The sequence below is a fragment of the Pan paniscus genome, chromosome 6 (genome assembly GCF_029289425.2).
Source record: "Pan paniscus chromosome 6, NHGRI_mPanPan1-v2.0_pri, whole genome shotgun sequence".
Taxonomy (NCBI): domain Eukaryota; kingdom Metazoa; phylum Chordata; class Mammalia; order Primates; family Hominidae; genus Pan; species Pan paniscus.
The window spans coordinates 55,244,702-55,263,194 of NC_073255.2; the positions used below are offsets into that span (position 1 = coordinate 55,244,702).

The 18,493-nt window shown below is 43.3% G+C and overlaps 1 protein-coding gene across 16 annotated transcripts in view; it reads left to right on the forward strand.

Moving 5' to 3' along the window:
• IKZF1 (IKAROS family zinc finger 1) overlaps window positions 1-18,493 on the forward strand; it is a 101,004-nt gene that overhangs the window by 61,645 nt on the left and 20,866 nt on the right. For 5 of the 16 annotated variants that reach the window (XM_034964082.3, XM_055115939.2, XM_057302871.2 and 2 more), the window contains exons 4-6: window positions 2,279-2,338; window positions 10,807-11,067; window positions 16,808-16,975. In XM_034964082.3, the coding sequence (XP_034819973.1) occupies window positions 2,279-2,338; window positions 10,807-11,067; window positions 16,808-16,975 (489 nt within the window). Of the gene's footprint in view, window positions 1-2,278; window positions 2,339-3,794; window positions 4,114-10,806; window positions 11,068-16,807; window positions 16,976-18,493 lie in introns of those variants that run through there. The other 11 variants (XM_063606231.1, XM_034964084.3, XM_003810543.5 and 8 more) reach the window with 3 other exon arrangements.

Sequence of the window (18,493 nt, forward strand, 5' to 3'; positions counted from 1 at the left end):
CCTCAAAGACCTATATACCATTTGACCCAGCAATCCCATTACTGCATATATACCCAAAGGAATATGAATCATTCTACCATAAGACACATGCATGCATATGTTTGTTGCAGCACTATTCACGATAGCAAAAACATGGAATCAACCTACATGCCCATCAATGATAGACTGGATAAAGAAAATGTGGTACATATACCCCATGGAATACTATGCAGCCATAAGAAAAAGAATGAGATCATGCCCTTTGCAGGAACATGGATGGAGCTGGAGGCCATTATCCTTAGCAAACTAACCCAGGAACAGAAAACCAAATGCAGATGTTCTCACTTTTAAGTGTGAGCTGAATGAGGAGAATACATGGGCACATAGAGGGGCCTATCAGAGGGTGGAGGGTGGGAGAAGGAAGAGGATCAGAAAAAATAACAGGTAGTAGATTTAATACCGGATGACAAAACAATCTGTATAACAAACCCCCATGACATGAGTTTACCTATATAACAAACCTGCACATGTACTCCTGAACTTAAAAGTTAAATTAAAAAAAATTAATGTCTAATAATATATTACAGTATTCTTCATATTCAATGGCAATGTGTGAAGTGGGAAGTGTCTTGACAGAATTCGGTATTTCAAGGCTTACACTTTGATGCCCAAGACTGCACAAGGCTACATTTTCTACTGGTGAGACAAATTCCAGACGCATTGCATTCAGATCTAATCTCTTAGCTCTAATCTTCAGGGTACTGGTAAACATGAAGAACTCCCCAGTGCTGTAGTCATCATGATATGTACAGCAGGTGGCTGAGCTCTGGATGTAGACTGCAGGGTTATATTAGGAAGTTAATTCTCAAGGCAAGTCATCTTCAAGCACCATATCAGCATGATCAGCAGTATAAGTAGTATCTCAGTGCTTTGTTGTTTAGTCAGAGTTTTGTACTCTATCACCCATTGTAATGTTCCTATTTGCAAAAGGTAATACATACCCTTTAAAACATCTTTGCTTTTTCTCCCATTATCGAGATGCTAGCAGCTTCATAAAGCAGAATAACTAAGGGCAAACAGATTATATAAAGGGTTGGAGCTCAATGAAGACAACAAGAACAGCAAAGGTTATTGTAAAACTGGCTGTTTGCAGGCCAACAAGCACATCCATATGGAGGCAATCAGTTTATGCTACCTCTGTCTGTTTGATGGGATTCATAATATTGACTTTATCCATTAGATTTGGACTACCGGGGAATAAAATAAGCAGATGGAGAGTAAGGATTTGCTAGGAAATAATTCAGCCAGTCACTTTGAAAGCTGTTCAAGAAACAGCTTTCAAAGTGTCTCTCAAACTATGTTTGCCCATTATCCCAATAATTTATTTCCCAATAATTTCATGGGAAAAGAAGGAAGTTCTGTGGTCAGATAAATCTGGAAAACACTGGTTTAAGCAAAGTTCAGTAGGTCTGCTTCCCTGCAGGTCACCTCAGAGTCTTTACTCTGCTAACCTAGGAACTCATCCAACAAGTTTAATTTAACAGCTACACTGTGTACGTCACTTTAACAGTCACTGAGCTGTGACTCTTGGGGGAAAGATTGTGTGTGTGTGTGCGTGTATGTGTGTACACATGTGTGCACATGTGCAGAATCTACCAAATCTTAAGAGAAAGGAACATGCTGGGAAACTGTCCTGTGAAAGAGAATAGAAACCTGAAGATTTGAGGCAGTGATAGCATTTATGAAAGCAGCTGATAAGGACTAATCACCGAAAGGGGTAGCTCTTTTGTTGGTTGGGGAAAACAGGAATTTTTCCCCCACCCAATGTGCTGCATTTTCTAATTTTCTATGAACACTTTCTAAGAAAAAGCTGAATGAAGAACATTTGCGATGCAATCAGCTCATTAAGAAACACGCACTTTTGTGAAGATACGTGCTGTCCCAGGAGATGCTCTGCGAGGAGCCTGAGTGTTTGGACTGGAGCTGCTGAATGGTTTCTCACAGTTCTAGAATGTTTGGGGCTGCACCCTCTAAGATGTTGAACCCATCAGTAATTGCTGCAAACCACTTTATGGGATATAATGCTGTGAGTTGACACCTGAGGGGATTGTGGTCCTGTTCATGAGTAATTACTTTTCTGTTGCCTATAGAAGGGCCAGCAATAGCAGATGAGTAGCTGAACAGTGGTTTTGAGTAATAAAACGTTCTTTTTTTAAAAAAGTAATGCTTTCTGTTAAACTCTGACTATACTCTCTCCTGGTATCACAACCCAGCTTTCTTTTTGCCTTCTTTATTGCAGTTACATATGGGGCTGATGACTTTAGGGATTTCCATGCAATAATTCCCAAATCTTTCTCTCGTAAGTATATGCCTTGCTTCTGGAAAACAAAAGCATGCCTTCATCTCCTATCATGTAAATATCGTACGTGCATGTTCCTTCATCAACGCGTGAGATACATTAAATATTCACTGTTCTATTCGTTAGACACCTACCATATCATTTTTGGGTATTTATACCATAAAGTGCAAAACGAAGGTCTAGGCAGTTGTGCGGTGTCCTGGGAGCATGGCAGTGGAGTAACAGTAAGGGTTGGAGTCACAGTAGCACTGATGGGATTGTTACTTCGCAGATGCTGCTGGACAGCTTTGAGATTACTCCTGTAATCCTTTTTATTGAGTGTGAGGATAAAATGGCCATATTTTCTGTCACCAACAAAGAACTGAACATGGTTTCAAGATAATTTTTACAATTTTGTGGGACAGGAGAAGGAGATATGCTCTTCATCTGTGGTTCTGGAGTATTAATTTCAGAACTGAGAAGAGAAAATTGCAGGCCTCCAGGCCGTTATTCTGTGGTGCATCGCTGCTGGAGCCAACGTACTGTTCCTGCTTGGTGCCCGCAGGACCTTCTCTGATCTGAGCTGTTAAACCAAAAACAGATGTGAATTTCATTTTTCTTTTTTAGATATTGAGCTGATAAATGATAAATATATTTGGGTAACATCCTCAAATGAGTACTTTAAAGAACAGAGAGTGCTTTTAAAAATGTATAGAGAGCTGAATATTTAAAGTCATACAAGTTGATAATCCCCTTAGGACCTGTATTAGTAAATTCTCTAATACTATAAAGCAACATCAGAAAACAGGTCGCATGTGTTAACACTGTGACAATTATAATTATAGGCTCTAATTTGAACAGTGCCAGTAACAGTTAAAGACAGGTGTCTGACATCCTGGTTATCAAAAACTATCTGGTGTCTAAGGAATTTAACAGTATCAAAGTACATCTTTTTGCTCACAAACTAGATTGGCTACTTTTCCAGCCTATAGAAGTTACAGAAATCTTTCTTTTACTGATATTCCTTTGATTCCACTTTAAAGCAATAGCTTGATACCTACTTTTTGAGATGTATATGTATGTACATGTAAATGCTTATATATGTGTATTTGTTTACACGTGAGCTTATATGAACATATAAAATATTATGGTATTGGACAGAGAAATGATATTGATTTGAAGAATCATATTGTTGAAGTATTTTGAGAAGTCAAATGCACTTGAGAGTAAGCTAATGCATCCTAAAACATGTTTCTGTGAAGTCTGAGGAAGGTGTCAGCCAGAGCATATGTTGAAGCAGACCCTTCAGTGAAGCCTTCAGTCTGTAAGAATCGCTGCATGTGAAGATGTGTTAATGTTATGATAGTTACAGTTTTTATAAAAGAGATGATATACACTTGGATATGCTTTCTGTCTATATTTATGCAAATGTGTCCATAAGGTATTGGTGTCTCTCTTTCTCTCCCCCTCTCCCCAGTGTTGGAATTGTGACTATCCTTCTCACACAAGCAGCTACTTGGTCTTGATGCCTTCCCCCGCAAAACAGCAACCAAACTGTTCTGGGCCAATATCACCACCTTGTGGTCATGATGAAGAATTGCCCTCTTTGCCCTCAACACCTCTTTTCTTCTTGAAAATTAAAAACAACCCCTTTCACCCCCTCTACTGTCCTTATTCCAGTTTGTGTCCGTAGTTGCTGGAGGAAAGAAAATGCCTATTGCTCTTTTTTTAATTCTCTTTATCTGTTTACTCTTCTGCCTTTCTTTTCTCTCCCTGACTTCATTCCATTTAAAGGCCTTAAATTGCAAATAACGAAAAAAGTATTTTCTAATAATATACCCTAGTGGGACAAAAACAACCTTCTACATTTTAAATGATATTAAGTTATAATAAATGGTTCCATGAACTTTAAAATGCTTAAAAGTTTTATAAATCTCTTTTAGAGGCAACACAAAAATATCTATATATATATCTCCTCTTCACCTCAAATTTTCATTTAATTACCGTGATTCAAGATATATCTTAAATATTTCCATTTCATTTGATTTTTACTTGCTAGTCACCAGTGTTGCAAGAATATTTCTGTACCATTTTTCAAGTAAAATATTGAGCATTTCAAGCTTACATGGCCTAAACTCACACTAGAGTGACTACTTCGGACTATCTTTTCAATGGAAAAATGCGTTCTGAGTACCAAACATTTACTTTTTCAGTAAATATGAAGACACATTCTAAAAAGGAAAGGGAAATGAAGAGGAAGCTTAATTCATTGGTCAGGTGGGGACTGACAGTGTACATTATACCTATGCATTAAAAAATGTTTAATTATCCATGAGCACATACAGTGCCTGGCACAGATTCAGGCCTCTTGGCTCCTCTTGGCATCTGAGTTCCTTGGATTCTCCAGATTCTTCAATCCAAACTTGTCTATCTACCAAAGTCCACCTTCCATACAGGGGTGTGGGGTCTCTCTTAGTACTGTTGGGTGCCAATAACATAGAAGCCCTCTAAGATAGGTCAATGAGATTTTAATTTTTCCCAACTTTAAATAGCATCTGGGAAGGAAAGCAGCTTTTGACTAGGAGTTTGAAAACATCCACTCTTCATATTTATTGTCGCATTTATTGAATAATAAAATTGGGCTCTTGTCCATTATCTCTCAGTCAATGAAAGGGCCCACGGTGGGCATGAGCCAGAGTGTTCCGGAGAAAGAGAGGACCAGTCTCCATTTCATGTTCTATATTTAATCAGTTCAATTCAGCACCTTACTGAGTTTGACATTTTTCTAAGTAATGGGGTGGGGGGTTACAAAATATTTATAAGTATCTTTCCTATCTTCAGGGAGACGTACCATTTCACTGAAGCAATACCACAGCTAAGCAGTTCCAGCTCCGAGTAACAGAGGAAGGAGTGAGTGATTTAGGAACTCACAGAAGGGCACGGCCAGGCAACTCGGGCCCTGGCAAATGTTCCATAGAGATAGCATCCATGGGGTTGAACCAAGCACAATGCCTGCAAATCGGGCAGGCGGGTTCATGGAATTGATTCTGGGGCAGGTATGATCAGCACCATTTAAGGAGTGGCAGTTGTTAAGAAACTGAAGGGATTTCTCATATGGCATTTTCAAAAGAATTCAGCAGGAGCCTTGCATATCCCTTGGGATGGGTTCCGGGGTATTATGGAGCTGCCAGGAGGTGCTCAGCTTCAGTAAGTGCCAGTCATTCCTTCCCAACCTCCTCCTTCATTAGTGGAAGTATCAGCTGGTGTCATTGCCTTCTTCAGGAGGATGGATTTCAAAATGAAGGGCCAACAAAACTCACATTCTCACAGAGCCTCCGTCACAACTGCATGTGTTCACTGCCATCAACAGGCCAACACCCACTTGTTCTTTTCTTCTAGGTAAAGGAAAAGGTCTGTGGGACAAAGGCCCTGAACTCCTCACTCCTTGAATGGGAGGCATATTGGTGGAGGCTGTCACACAACTACAGGTGGCAGGAACCTGCCATCAGGGTTCCCACCAGCCTCCAGGGCTTGCTTCTCTGCCCTGTGTGTGGACACCTTCCACCACTGGAAACCCCTCTCTCAGAAGAACCACTTCTTGCCCTCATCTCCCACTTGCCTCTCCTCGGCACCTTCTCCACCTTCAGGGGCCAAGCTGAGGAAGTGTGCATCCTGTGCCACCAACCTTGCTCGCAGGAATTAGTTTCAGTCCCCAGTGACTGACTCTTCCAAACCTGCACCAGCCTATGCTGCCCTTTTGAAAGGAGGCGTGCGTACAGCCTGGCTGGTACAGAAGATTCCAGATTTCAGTGACTACAGGACTCTGTCACCCCTTCTGTTTGTCTTTTTTCTGTCCACATCTCTGATTGAGGGACAGATTCAGGGAAAACCCCAGAAACCTTTTTCACACTTACATGGGAAGCCAAGACACTGTCATCCTGGGCTTGTGTTTTTAAAATCTATATTTTAATTTCACAGGTCCTTACATTTATGACTAATAGATTTCAGATTTTGAGATACAATCTGTAGTTGCAACTTATGACGATAGTTTCAAGCCCTGATTTCTATCATCTATGAAAACAGTAAGCAAGTTGCTTGTATTCTCCTCCTAGCTGGATAAGAGACCCCCGTTTTCATGGACAGCCTCCTTGGGTGGACAGAAGTCTCCTGATCTTCTCTATGTAACCAGCACCCACTTTGCATTTTTCCGCAAAGAAAAGAGGAGCTTAACCCCATTTACGGGAAATCCACGCACTGCTTGAATCTTACGCGCCCCGTGGTGACGGTGTTGCCCACTCTGTTCCCACCAAATCCTGCCAGCACCTGGCAGTCATCCAGTCCTTGTCTTAGACTTCACCAACCTTTCCCGTCATAACATGGCTTAGAAGTTGTCCGAATAGTGCTAGAAGCTTTCAGCCCTGGAATGCTCAGCATCTGCCATCTAACTTCCATTAAAACGTTTTGAGCATTTGCTGATACAGGTTCCTCTGTCCTTTTCCCATTATTTTCAGTTCCTTGGCCTTGCCCGTAGTGATCTGTGGATATTGTCTGCATACTCTTTTTTAGAAACCTAGAGCATCGCAGTGTCCTTAATTTTCCTCTTCAAACTCTATATATTCCTGAGCTGATCATCCCTACTGCTGTTCCTACAGACCTATGTGACTAATCTTCTATATATGTCCCTACATCTAGCCATCTAGGTGGAGATCTAGGTACCTATCTCCCTAAAATTGTACTTGGTATCCACATTGACCTCAGGACAGTATGTGATAGGCTCTTGTGCCTTTTCGACTAGGAGTTTGAAAACATCCACTCTTCATATTTATTGTCACATTTGTTGAATAATAAAATTGGGCTCTTGTCCATTATGTCTCAGTCAGTGAAAGAGCCCAGGGTGGGCCTGAGCCAGAGTGTTTGTGTCCCTAGTTCTCTTTTGGTTCTGTTACAGCTCTCAGTGACAGTGTCATTGAGGCTAACAAGGACAGAGTACTGCTTTCAGCCACCATTTGTCCAATGAGTGGCTGATCTCCAGGCCTCTGGCTTTGAGAACATCGTGATATCTAAGGCAGCATCCATTGTGGGCTTTCCCCCATGCTTCTGTTTCCTTCCTGTCACATAGCTTTGCCTCCTCCTGCAAGCAGCCTGCCGTAGCAGAACCGGTGTTCCTGAAGCCAGAAACCCAAAGGTCGTGTCCAATGCTTCCCTGCTGTTCTGCTCCCCACCTGCAAGCGCCCACACACTGATCAACAGCACACGCCATAGAGCATGCCAAAGAATCCCAGAAATACTCATTCTTAATGATCCAGAAGAACAAGTGATAGCTTCTGGCAAGTTCTAATAGGCCATGTGTGCCCATGGGAAAGCAAGAGTCAATTCTCTCTAGTTGGTTGCCTCTGAATTTATGAAGTCAAGCCGCGTAGGGGAACATGCCAAGAGGATTATCCCAGTGCCTGTTCTGCGTGGTGTCCTTTTTCTAGCCTCGGAAGCACTAGGCCTACACCTTCGCTATAGCCCTCGTCTTAGCGCCTGTATTTGAAAAACTTGCCACACCAATCTTAATTTGCTCCATTGTGTTCTAATCTCATTTTAAAAACCACAAGGTAAATGATTAAAAATAATCTTAGATTAAGGAGTTCACAGATCTTTGCAGCCTCATTGTGTTTCCAGAGCAGGCTAGTGTAGACACTGGTGAACAAGGAGGGCCTAGAGAATTAGCTTCCTCCCGGAAAGATGCACAGCCTCTACCTGAGAGTACCAATTCCAGAGAACTCAATGGTCATTAAGCACCATTGCCTCGACAGCCAACCAGCCTCACTTGCCTGCCTATCTCCTTTATTTTCCAAGTATCTTGTCCCTGGCAGTGGGGAGAGGTTAGCAGGAGGCTGCTCAGATGCTCTCGGTCTCTGATCTTCAGGATCTGAAGGGGAGAGCATTTGAAGAATCCCCATTGCTGGATTTCTCAGGACAATCCTGCATAATGCCAGGATCTGATGGAGGAGACAGGCAGCTCTGTTAATCCTCTGGTGCATCCTCACTTCTGTGGTCTCCAAGTCCACCATGTCCCAGTTAATTCATTTCATTATTCATCTGTAAGTCATTTCCCTAAAGAGCTAATAAGAAAACACTGGCAGTACAGTCAGCCCTCCATATCCATGGGTTCAGCCTCTGGAAATTCAACCCATGTGGCTTGAAAATACAGTATTCAAGAGACATGGAACCTGTGGATATAGAAGGCAGATTTTTCGTATCCATAGGTTCTATAGGGCCATTTTAGGGACTTGCACATCTACAGACCTTCAGGAGTCTCAGAACTGATGCACTGCAGATACCAAGAGATGACTGTAAGTGGTTAGGAATTTGGATGCTGGGGCCAGGCTGCCTGCAGTTACCTTCCAGCTCTGCCACTTGCCAGCTATGTGACCTTAGCAAGTTGTTCAACCTCTCTGTGCCTTGGCTTCTTCAACTGTAAAATAGGATAATGATAGCACTTCCCTTATGGAGTCGTTGTGAAGGTTAAATAGCAGAGTGCAATTAATGTGCTGTGTGCCCAGCATGTGGTATTGGGGTTAGGTGAAAGACTGTACTGGGATCACTGGGGGTGAGCCTCCATGTGCCATGCCCCAGCCACTATCCTCAGCTAACTTCTTGTCTGTCAGTGTTAGGCTGGCGCTATAATAATTTCCATTTTCATGGATGAGGAAATCAAGGCACAGAGAAGTTACATGACTTGCCTAACTAAGATCTCAGTGTTTTTAAATAGTGCAGCTAAGATTCCAGACCAGGTATTTTTATTTCAGTGTCTGGATTGTAGATCTCTAAATAGAGAGGAACTCCCTGAATAAAATAAGCTTGGAGTGCTGTTAACTAAGTTGGTTATTTAAGACAGTTGTTCTCAGTCCTCAGTGTACATTAGAATCTTCTGGAGGGTATGTTAAAACAGACTGCTGGGCCCACCCGAGAGTTCCTGAGCCTGCAACTCTGGGGTGAGCCTGAGAGTCTGTGCTTCTAGTAAGTTCTCAGGTGATGCTTATGCTGCTTCTCCCAAATTTTGAGAACCATTGATTGAAAATGTTGATCAAAAATTATGTGGTCTAGGCTGAGCACAGTGGCTCACAACTGTAATCTCAACACTTTTGGAGGCCAAGTCAGGTGGATCACTGAGCTCAGGAGTTCGAGAGCAGCCTGGTCAACATGACAAGACCCATCTCTACAAAAAACACCAAAAAAAAAATGGCTGGATGTGGTGGTGCACACCTTTAGTCACAACTACTAGGGAGGCTGAGGTGGGAGGATCACTTGAGCCCGGGAGACAGAGCAAGACCCTGTCTCAAAAAAGAAACATTTAGTCTTGATTGTCATCTATCTCATTGATCATTTTACTTGGCAAAATTTACCTACCTACTCTTATTAGTCTGTAAAAATGGTTATTAAAATGGTGGCTTTCAGTGTAACTACAAATTCTCTTAGTCATTATAGTGTTGGATTCACCAATGTATCATCAGTCAGTGTTTCTGAAGTGTGTAAATGAAATAACTCCTACTTTCTTTAGGAAGAAAAATATTCAAATGACATAATTACCTTGTGATGTGTGACTTAAAGCTAACAGTAATGCAGAGTCAATAGTGGTCATTGTATTCAAGACACTAAAAGTTCACCTCCCACCCCCCCCCCCCCACCCACCACCCAACACACACACAAGCTTCTTTCCCTTTGGAAAAAAAAAGCTCTTCCAGATACCTACATTCATAAACTATCCCAATTAACCCTTCAGCAAGTGGAAGAAGTGTAAGAAAGGATACCTCTTCTTTAGAACACAGGGTTTGTTTTTATGTTATTTAAGATAAACAGGAATTCAAATGGTCATGTACCAAAGAAACACAAAGAACTTCCGGAAATCTGAAAGGGAACTGTGGTCAGAACTCTGAGCATTTTTATGTTTATTGAGTTTTGTCCCAAAGTTTATTAATGTTTACATGCCACAAGGAAAGGTAGCATCACAATAAGAGACGTTTTTCAGGCTTGATAACCACTTATTAGGTATTTTGCCAAACAAGTTCACACATCCTAGAGAGCTGGATTGTGTGACCCAGAACCCACCCTCTAGGGCAAGGTGCCCATCTGATGGGTAGGGTGTAGGAGTAGGCCTCAGACCACTCCAGACGTGAACCTGCTTAAAGTGAGGGCCCAGTTCTAAAGTGGGAACTATGTAAATACCTTTCTAGTGCATTTTCAGATAATCGCCACTGGGCCTATGGATGGAGAGGGCTGGCAGATCTCCCTGTAACCCCAGGTGCATCCCGAGGCCTGCCACCGAAGCCCACTCAAGGCTGAATGCACGGCGAGCTCAGGCTGCTCTCCCCTTGGTATTTGCTAAGAACTTCTGTTTAGTAGCTCTCCACACCTATTTGATTGTCTTTTTGCTGCTGTGTTGTTTTGTTGAGTTTTTTTTTGCAATGACACTGAGTGGCCTCCTGTATTGTTTCTTTCAGCCAGTAATGTTAAAGTAGAGACTCAGAGTGATGAAGAGAATGGGCGTGCCTGTGAAATGAATGGGGAAGAATGTGCGGAGGATTTACGAATGCTTGATGCCTCGGGAGAGAAAATGAATGGCTCCCACAGGGACCAAGGCAGCTCGGCTTTGTCAGGAGTTGGAGGCATTCGACTTCCTAACGGAAAACTAAAGTGTGATATCTGTGGGATCATTTGCATCGGGCCCAATGTGCTCATGGTTCACAAAAGAAGCCACACTGGTAAGGCCTGGCTCAGTTTTTCCTTTAGTGGCCTGGAGAAGGTGCATGGGGTTTGAAGGAGGAAAGCATCCTGTCTTCCTTGTGTTCTGAGCATGTTTCTAATTGACTGGTAGCTCAGTTGTTGCAAGCGATTGGTTCCAAGTGGTACCGAGTCATAGAGTCCTTGTTCTGGTACAGCCTTGTAAAGGACTTCTCAACACGTACCAATTCCACCCTATAAATAAAACAAGGGAAAAGTGAACAGCATCACATGAGAGGCTTGGCGAGGGCTGCTATTATAGTAACACATACTAAGTAGTCTCAGCTGAGCCCTCAGGGTATGTGTGCTGAGTGGTCACCCTCCACAAAACAAAAAATCCTGATACACCAAAACTTACTCCTCAAAGTTTCCACTGAGAAACCATGAGTAAAATGTGTGTTTAAATTGTATCCAAACTAACAGGGTTTGATGTTTAGAAACAATAATCAATGATGGAATAGCAGCAAAATCGAGTTTTCAGAAAGACCTCAGATGAGCTTTCAAATGGCTTGCCCTCTAACAGGAAAGACTTTGAATCAGATGCTTCCACTGGTTATCAGCTCAAATTCCTAAAGAACTTCATCCCAAATCCCCTGTCTTGCTGAAAGGTTTACTGGAAGTATAAGAGAATGTCATGTTCTGTGTCCAGAAAGGAAGGAACACGGGCACCCTAGTGTCAGCGAGTTGTGCTCAGGCTCACAGGATGCCTCCTCACCAGAGGCGTGGGAACACGGCGAGCCCCAGCTGGCCGCGCTCAGCCAGTGTTTCTAATAGCCGGTCACGTTGATGGAAGTGTCACAGAGTTGTCCAACAGAACTGTCCAGTCAGAAAACCACCACTCATGGTGCTGGAGTGTCTTAGAAGTAAAATATGAATAACACACACTTATTTAACTGTAGGCAGGAGGTTTCTTATGAATTGAAGAGAAACTTTTCTTTGCGTGGGAAGCTGTTCTAAAGTTGGGTAAAACACAATAGATCCACCACCTCTAGCAGCCACTGATAGCTGAAACGTGAAACATAGAGACCCTAAGCTATCACTGCCTCTGAGCTGGCATTGTTAGGTCATCATAAAGCTAGCGTCTCCCACTGCAAAACCCAAGAGGAAAAAAATAGTTGAAAATCCTATTTTAAAGGCCTAGCAGATTCTATAAGATACCTTGGGAAAATGATGACGATGACTTGAAATCAGACCCTCGTATGCTACTTCCGTGGGGGCGAACAAAAATATGTTCATCAAAAATTAAGCAGAAATTCAGAAAATTTTGTGAGCCAAAAAAGCTGTGTTATCAGGAAATGCAGATATTTGTGGGGTTGTAATTTTTTATATTTGAATCGGGCGGTTTTCAAAATGATCTATTCCATTTGTAGTGTATCTGAAAACCTATAAAAATAAGTTGATATCAATAGATATCCATCTTCCATAAAAATTCAACTTCTAAAATTAAGCAAACTTTGCTTTTTCTAATGGCCCCTTTATCCTCAAATTACCCACTGAAATAGACGGATCACACTCAGCCCTAAGTGAAGCAAGCGTGCATGAGAGTAGTCCCAGCCTCGCCTTTGTAATGAGGTGGAAATTAACATGAAGGTAGGCTACCCTGTGATAGACACTTAACAGGATACTCGGGGACCCATGGTAATACATCCCTGATAAGGAATAGACCTCACAAATGAACTACTTGCCTGTTAATTCATTTAAAGCCTGACTGTACAGTGAAAATTCTCTTAAATAAATATTTGATAAGTGAATCAAATTCTGGCATACTAAATTGCCAAAATATAATGACTGCCTGCCTTGATAAAAAGAATAATTACATTTAATGAATAAACCTGCCAAGTACAGATATGCCAGGTGGCACCTGCTGTTTGCTGCTCACTTCTCCCAACAAATAGCAGCTAGGTGCCACCTGCACACCAATAAGCTGAGTTTTTCACTTACGGAACAAATAACTTTCAGAAGTCAATTTTATAGTTTCTGCCTTGCCCTTTGTTAAAAAAATACACACACTTGAAGCAATGAACTCATGAATTGTTTTCATCATGCATTTCCACTTGCCTAAATATAAAGGGTCCCAGGTAGATACAGAAATACCTGGTTTGGCCAAACTTGGTTTGAATAACTAGACATGCTAGAAAAGGTTTTCATTTTCCTGGGATCTGAGTGGAATATGTTAGAAAAGGCATGCTTTCTGAATTCTCTATGCTTAAAACATTTCTAGAGCAGTGCTTCTCAAACTTGAAAGAGCATGTAAATCACCTGAGATCTCGTGAACATACAACTCTGCTTCAGACCTGGGGGGAGGCAGGAGAGCAAGCATTCCTAACAAGCTCCCAGCTTGTGGAGCACAGAGCCGCCTCAGGCAGCAGGGCAGTGCAGCTGAGCAGTGACAGTGAACAGGGCCATTCGGAGGGCTCTCCACCTGGGGCTTAGGTACGACGGGAATCCCCACTGGACAGGCTAGGACTTGCACTGTGGCCATTGTTCCTCCTCCTGCCCATGGCTGAGTCAGCTTCTCAGTCCCTTCCAGGATACACTGAGAGGATTCAGGGGCGGTCTCGCCTCTGCCCATATCCCCACGTTGGTGAAGTACCACTGGCGCCATTTTCTAATCAGCTCATCGGCACCAGCACGTCACTTCCCCTGTTGTGCAGCTCAGTTTTATATTTCTGACTCGGGTGTAATAGTAACATCTTCCCCACCAATGTCTCAGGGTTAGTGTGAGAACCAGAGAGGAGAGAGGTAGGAAGGAAGCAGGAAATGCAGGGTGCAAATACACCACATTATTATTCTAAATGATGGGATTTTTAATAACAAAGACCAAGAAGATTGTCTGTGCCTACCTAGTTCCCATCTGTAAGATAAAAAGGTGCAGTCCCCGAGCCTCCTAAAAACAGCACCCTAATGGCACTGCTCCTCCCAGGTATGATTGCAGTAGACCTACATCAGTTCTTGCAGTTCAAACACATTTTTTCACTTTCTTCTGAAATGCCCTCAAATTCTATGACATAGTATCCATGAAGACTTCCCTTTTTACCCAATGAAGTTTCTAGAGGGGGTTCAAACCTTCTTACAGAGGGTTCCTAAAATGGGAGATCTGTGGAGTCATTGGGATTAAAAATTAAATTTCAAATTCATGACATCAATGTCCTCATCCCAGTTAAATAAAAGTAAATACAACCTTGAAGAAATTTGACCTACTCAGCTGCAATAGCTGTTGACCTGCAGAAGGCAAATGATGGACCCCAGCCACGCAAGAACACACATGGCGTGGGCTGCGTTCTTGTGCCCCAGCTCCATGGACGTGTCTTCTTAGCTGCGGACCCCTCCAAAGGAAACTACTTGAGTGGAGTGCTCTGTATTGTCACTCCTGGGAATGCTCTGTTAACACCCCCATGCCTTGTGCTATGTGTTCATACCAGCATAGGCACTCAGAAGCAAAAAAGGTTTCCAGTGAAATTTGTTTGCAGGCAGGTATTAAGACACCAGGCACTGCAGGATCCAAGTGAACCCCTGCCTGCCTGCCTGCCCTGCCCTGCTCTGCTCTGCAGAAGGGCATGTGTCTGTAGCAATCTGCCCTTTCTGTCTGCGATGGACAGAGACCCTGGCTCTGCCTCCTGTTTTCCCTGTAGCCCTCCAGACCTGGGGAGAGACATGGGACTCCAGCACCTGCCCAGCACGGAAGGGGGTCTTTCCCAGGTATAAGTGTAGGGCTGGATTCACTAATTTAGGGTCATACCACAAACACTGTTGTGTCACCAGGATGTTGTCACATGCTTATTGTGAGCATTTTTGTGACATGAGCTTTCTCCTGAGAGGCCACCCTGTCCAAATGAGAGCTGTAGTTGGAGGCACGTCTGTCTCATGCTGCCTGGGTCTCCCTGCACCAGCTCACTCTACTTTTCCTTTTTATCCACTTGGAGTTAAATGCACACATTTATGCACAAGTGCACAGAAGGCCCAGAACTGTTCCTAATAGATAATTAAATGATCTCTCTCCAGTGGAAACTCTCCTGGGCTACCTGGCTGCTAGCTGTTTTAGCCTCTTCATCCAGTATTGATTTACATGCATCGGTTTGTAACTCAGACAGTATAGTTAGTTAGTTTGTTTCACCATCACCTTCCAACCTGCTTACGTTTAAACTCCTTCTGTCTGCTTAGCTAATACAGATTTCTGTAAGGATTTGGAGAAATACCAGATACCTCCTGGTTAGTATCAGGACCTCTCCATTGGCCTATAATTGAACATCACTGTAAATTAGTTTCAGCTTTTATAGTAATGCATCTAACCCGCCAGCTTAAAAAAAAGTGATGATAATCATGAAATTCAAGTGTCAATATAGACTTTTAAATCTGGTGTGGATGTTAATAGTGCCAGATATGCTTCTGTGTAATCATTTTTGAGAAGTGCTGTCTTCTTTACCATAATCACATTAATCAATCGGGAAATGGTTAAATAGACATTTTAATACATTGTTTTTTCCTGAGAAAAAAAGTGACTCCAGGAAATATGTTGTTACAATATCTCAACACCAGGAATTGTGGTCACATAGCATTCTTCTTCTAAATAAAGCATTTGTTTTACAAAAGAGTTTCATGTTTACTTAAACGTGACAAATGTATCACTCTTCGAAGTGAGAGTTAAATGAAATGTTCCCTGATTTAGATTCCAAGACCTGTGACTACTCAGTAGGACAATAGCATATTTCTTTTACTCAGATACCTGTTTATCCCTTTGTCAGCGCCAGAATGGAGACACAGGTGCTGCCACACAGAGCACAGGGCCAGGTGTTTTCTTAGTCACAAATGCAGCAGTCTCACCCCTGAAAGAATTCCTTCATAACAACTAAATTGCACCTCTTAGAATACCTGTACTTAAAATATAATTTGTCTTCTATGGATATAGACAAATAATAGCTTAAATGTTTTAGGATTTGTAAAGAAAGAAAAAGCTAGAAATCTCAATGCAACTCTGACTTGTATGTCCTGCCATAGGAAGGTTTGGGACTTTTCTTTGGAAGATGGGAGGCTTCCTTCACAGTTTCTTAACTTCTCATTTTATTCAATCTTTCTCCATCTCTCTCTTTCTTTCTCTCATCCTCACGCTCTCTGTCTGTCTCTCTCCTGATTTGCCTGCTTAGGGACAGACAGGTAATGGAGAAGAAATTGAAAGGGAAAATACAGGGAAAATGTAAATGAAAAGAAGTTATTATAACTGTTATAATGAAGTGCCTTTCATTTAAATATAAGAATGTAACGCTGAAATGAACTTGTGATCCTGAAATGCATTTTTAATGAGTTTCCTTTTTATTTTGCTGCTTCAGTGGCATATTTTAAAGACCCTTTGAAAAAAGCCACATTAAAAAACCCCACCAAATGCCACAACACGCAAAATTGGATATTGGTTTATTCCAAAACTGCTGATCAGGAAGAGTGGCTCTTCATCACAAAATGTTGCAGTCACTTTATTTAAATGAGTTTGAATTTGCATTGTGATGTGCCATTCTGATTTAGGGAAAAAAAATTAGATTTTCAGATCAAATTGACCCAGCCAGTGAAGCGTTAAGGAGCTGGCAGGTTTAGTCTGAAAGCCTCATGTTCTATCAAACCTGCAGCCGGTGGAAGTCACCAGGCCCCCGTGGGAAACAACTTTCTCGTAGCATCGTCCTCATGTCCCCACGCTGAGTTTAGTTCTCACCAGCTCTCCTCTCTCCGTCCCAGGAGAACGGCCCTTCCAGTGCAATCAGTGCGGGGCCTCATTCACCCAGAAGGGCAACCTGCTCCGGCACATCAAGCTGCATTCCGGGGAGAAGCCCTTCAAATGCCACCTCTGCAACTACGCCTGCCGCCGGAGGGACGCCCTCACTGGCCACCTGAGGACGCACTCCGGTAGGTCCCCTGGATGCAGTCTGGGGCTGTCTGGGTGTCCCGGGATTCCTCCACTCTGCCCGCCTGGGTCCCGGATTGTGTCCTTGCTGGCTAACCCTAAGTCCCTCCCAGCTCGCAGTCCTGCATCGGGTGTGAGCTGTTGCTTCTTTGACATTGCCCCATCCCCCCTCCCCATATTCTACTTTTCCCACTGCACCAGGGAGATTGGGCGCAGGACCCCCATGCACATACACACACAGAAGTCTCACCTTAGGTAGCATGTTTCAGAACAGGCTTCCTCATCCCGTTTGTCAGGCTGGTATGGTTTCCCTAAAGGATTTTGCGGGAAATGTTTTCACCAAGTGTACTGCTAAGACCCAAAACGTTTTCAAGTACAATTCTTTCTGTTGTTAAGTCCCGCTTTGGAGTGTTTTACACAGGTGTAATGGATAGCTTTTTTGCAGAGCTGGTAGAGAAGGGTGATTTAGGGCACACCCACCCAGACTGAGCCCAGTGTGGCTCTCACACCAAAAACCAGCCAAGGCCACTGTTACAGAGGCCAGTCTGGGGCTGTTACCAGATTTTAGACAGCAGCCTTTCTCTTTGAATTAGACAGTTAAAGTACAACCCACATAATCTGGAGTCTTGACAAGATCATCATAGGCATAAACGCTCTATCATTCTCAAAACAGTCCCAGCCTGCAAAGTTCAAATCCACTAAAGTTTGGTTAGATCCTCTGCCTCCTGAGAAATAGTCCTGGGTGTTTCATTATCCAGCAGTCCCATAATTCTACAGGGCAGAGGAAGAGAGGGCTCTTGGCCGGCCTGTCATGGATCATGTTTGCCTACAGTGTGGTCTATACAACATGACATGGCACAGGTCTCCTTCATACCGTCCAGTTGGGGATATTTGCTGTAGCATACTGCATGAGGCTTCGGAGGTGAAAGGTTGATGGCTTTTGTCCTTCCCCTCAAGGAGCTTCCTGCCCCAGCCAGCCACCAGCCAGGGCCCTTCTCCAAGCAGCAGCCTCTCTAAGCCGGTGCCCTGGGGGATGGCAATGCCTCAGACCAGCTGCTCCTCACCCACCCCGGGTAGCAGGATAAGGAGGAGCCTCCCTCAGGGAGGCAGACGTGTGTTCTTTGTGAAAGATCTGCAGCGGCCCAGGCCATCTCTTCCCAAATGTGATGCGTGTATTTGATGGTTGAGGGTTTTAGAGGCTGCTCATTGTGTCCATCTCTTTATCACACATTTACTGAGCACCCCTGGGTGCCCATTCTGCACAGAAGACCTCAGGTGCACACAAGGAAAGCACCAATGTGTTACAGGAGGCATGACAGAGTGTCTGAGGGGACAGTGGGAGCATAAGGAAGGGGACAGTGGGTCCTGGGGTGGAAAGTCAGGAGAGACTTCCCATAGAAGGGAGGGGCTTCTGAAGTACATGCTGGAAGGCGAGTGTCTGAGGTTTGCTTTAGAGACATTCTAAACGAGTGTGTGAGTCGGCAGTAATCCCAGAGAGGGGTGCGGCACCCATGTTGGCA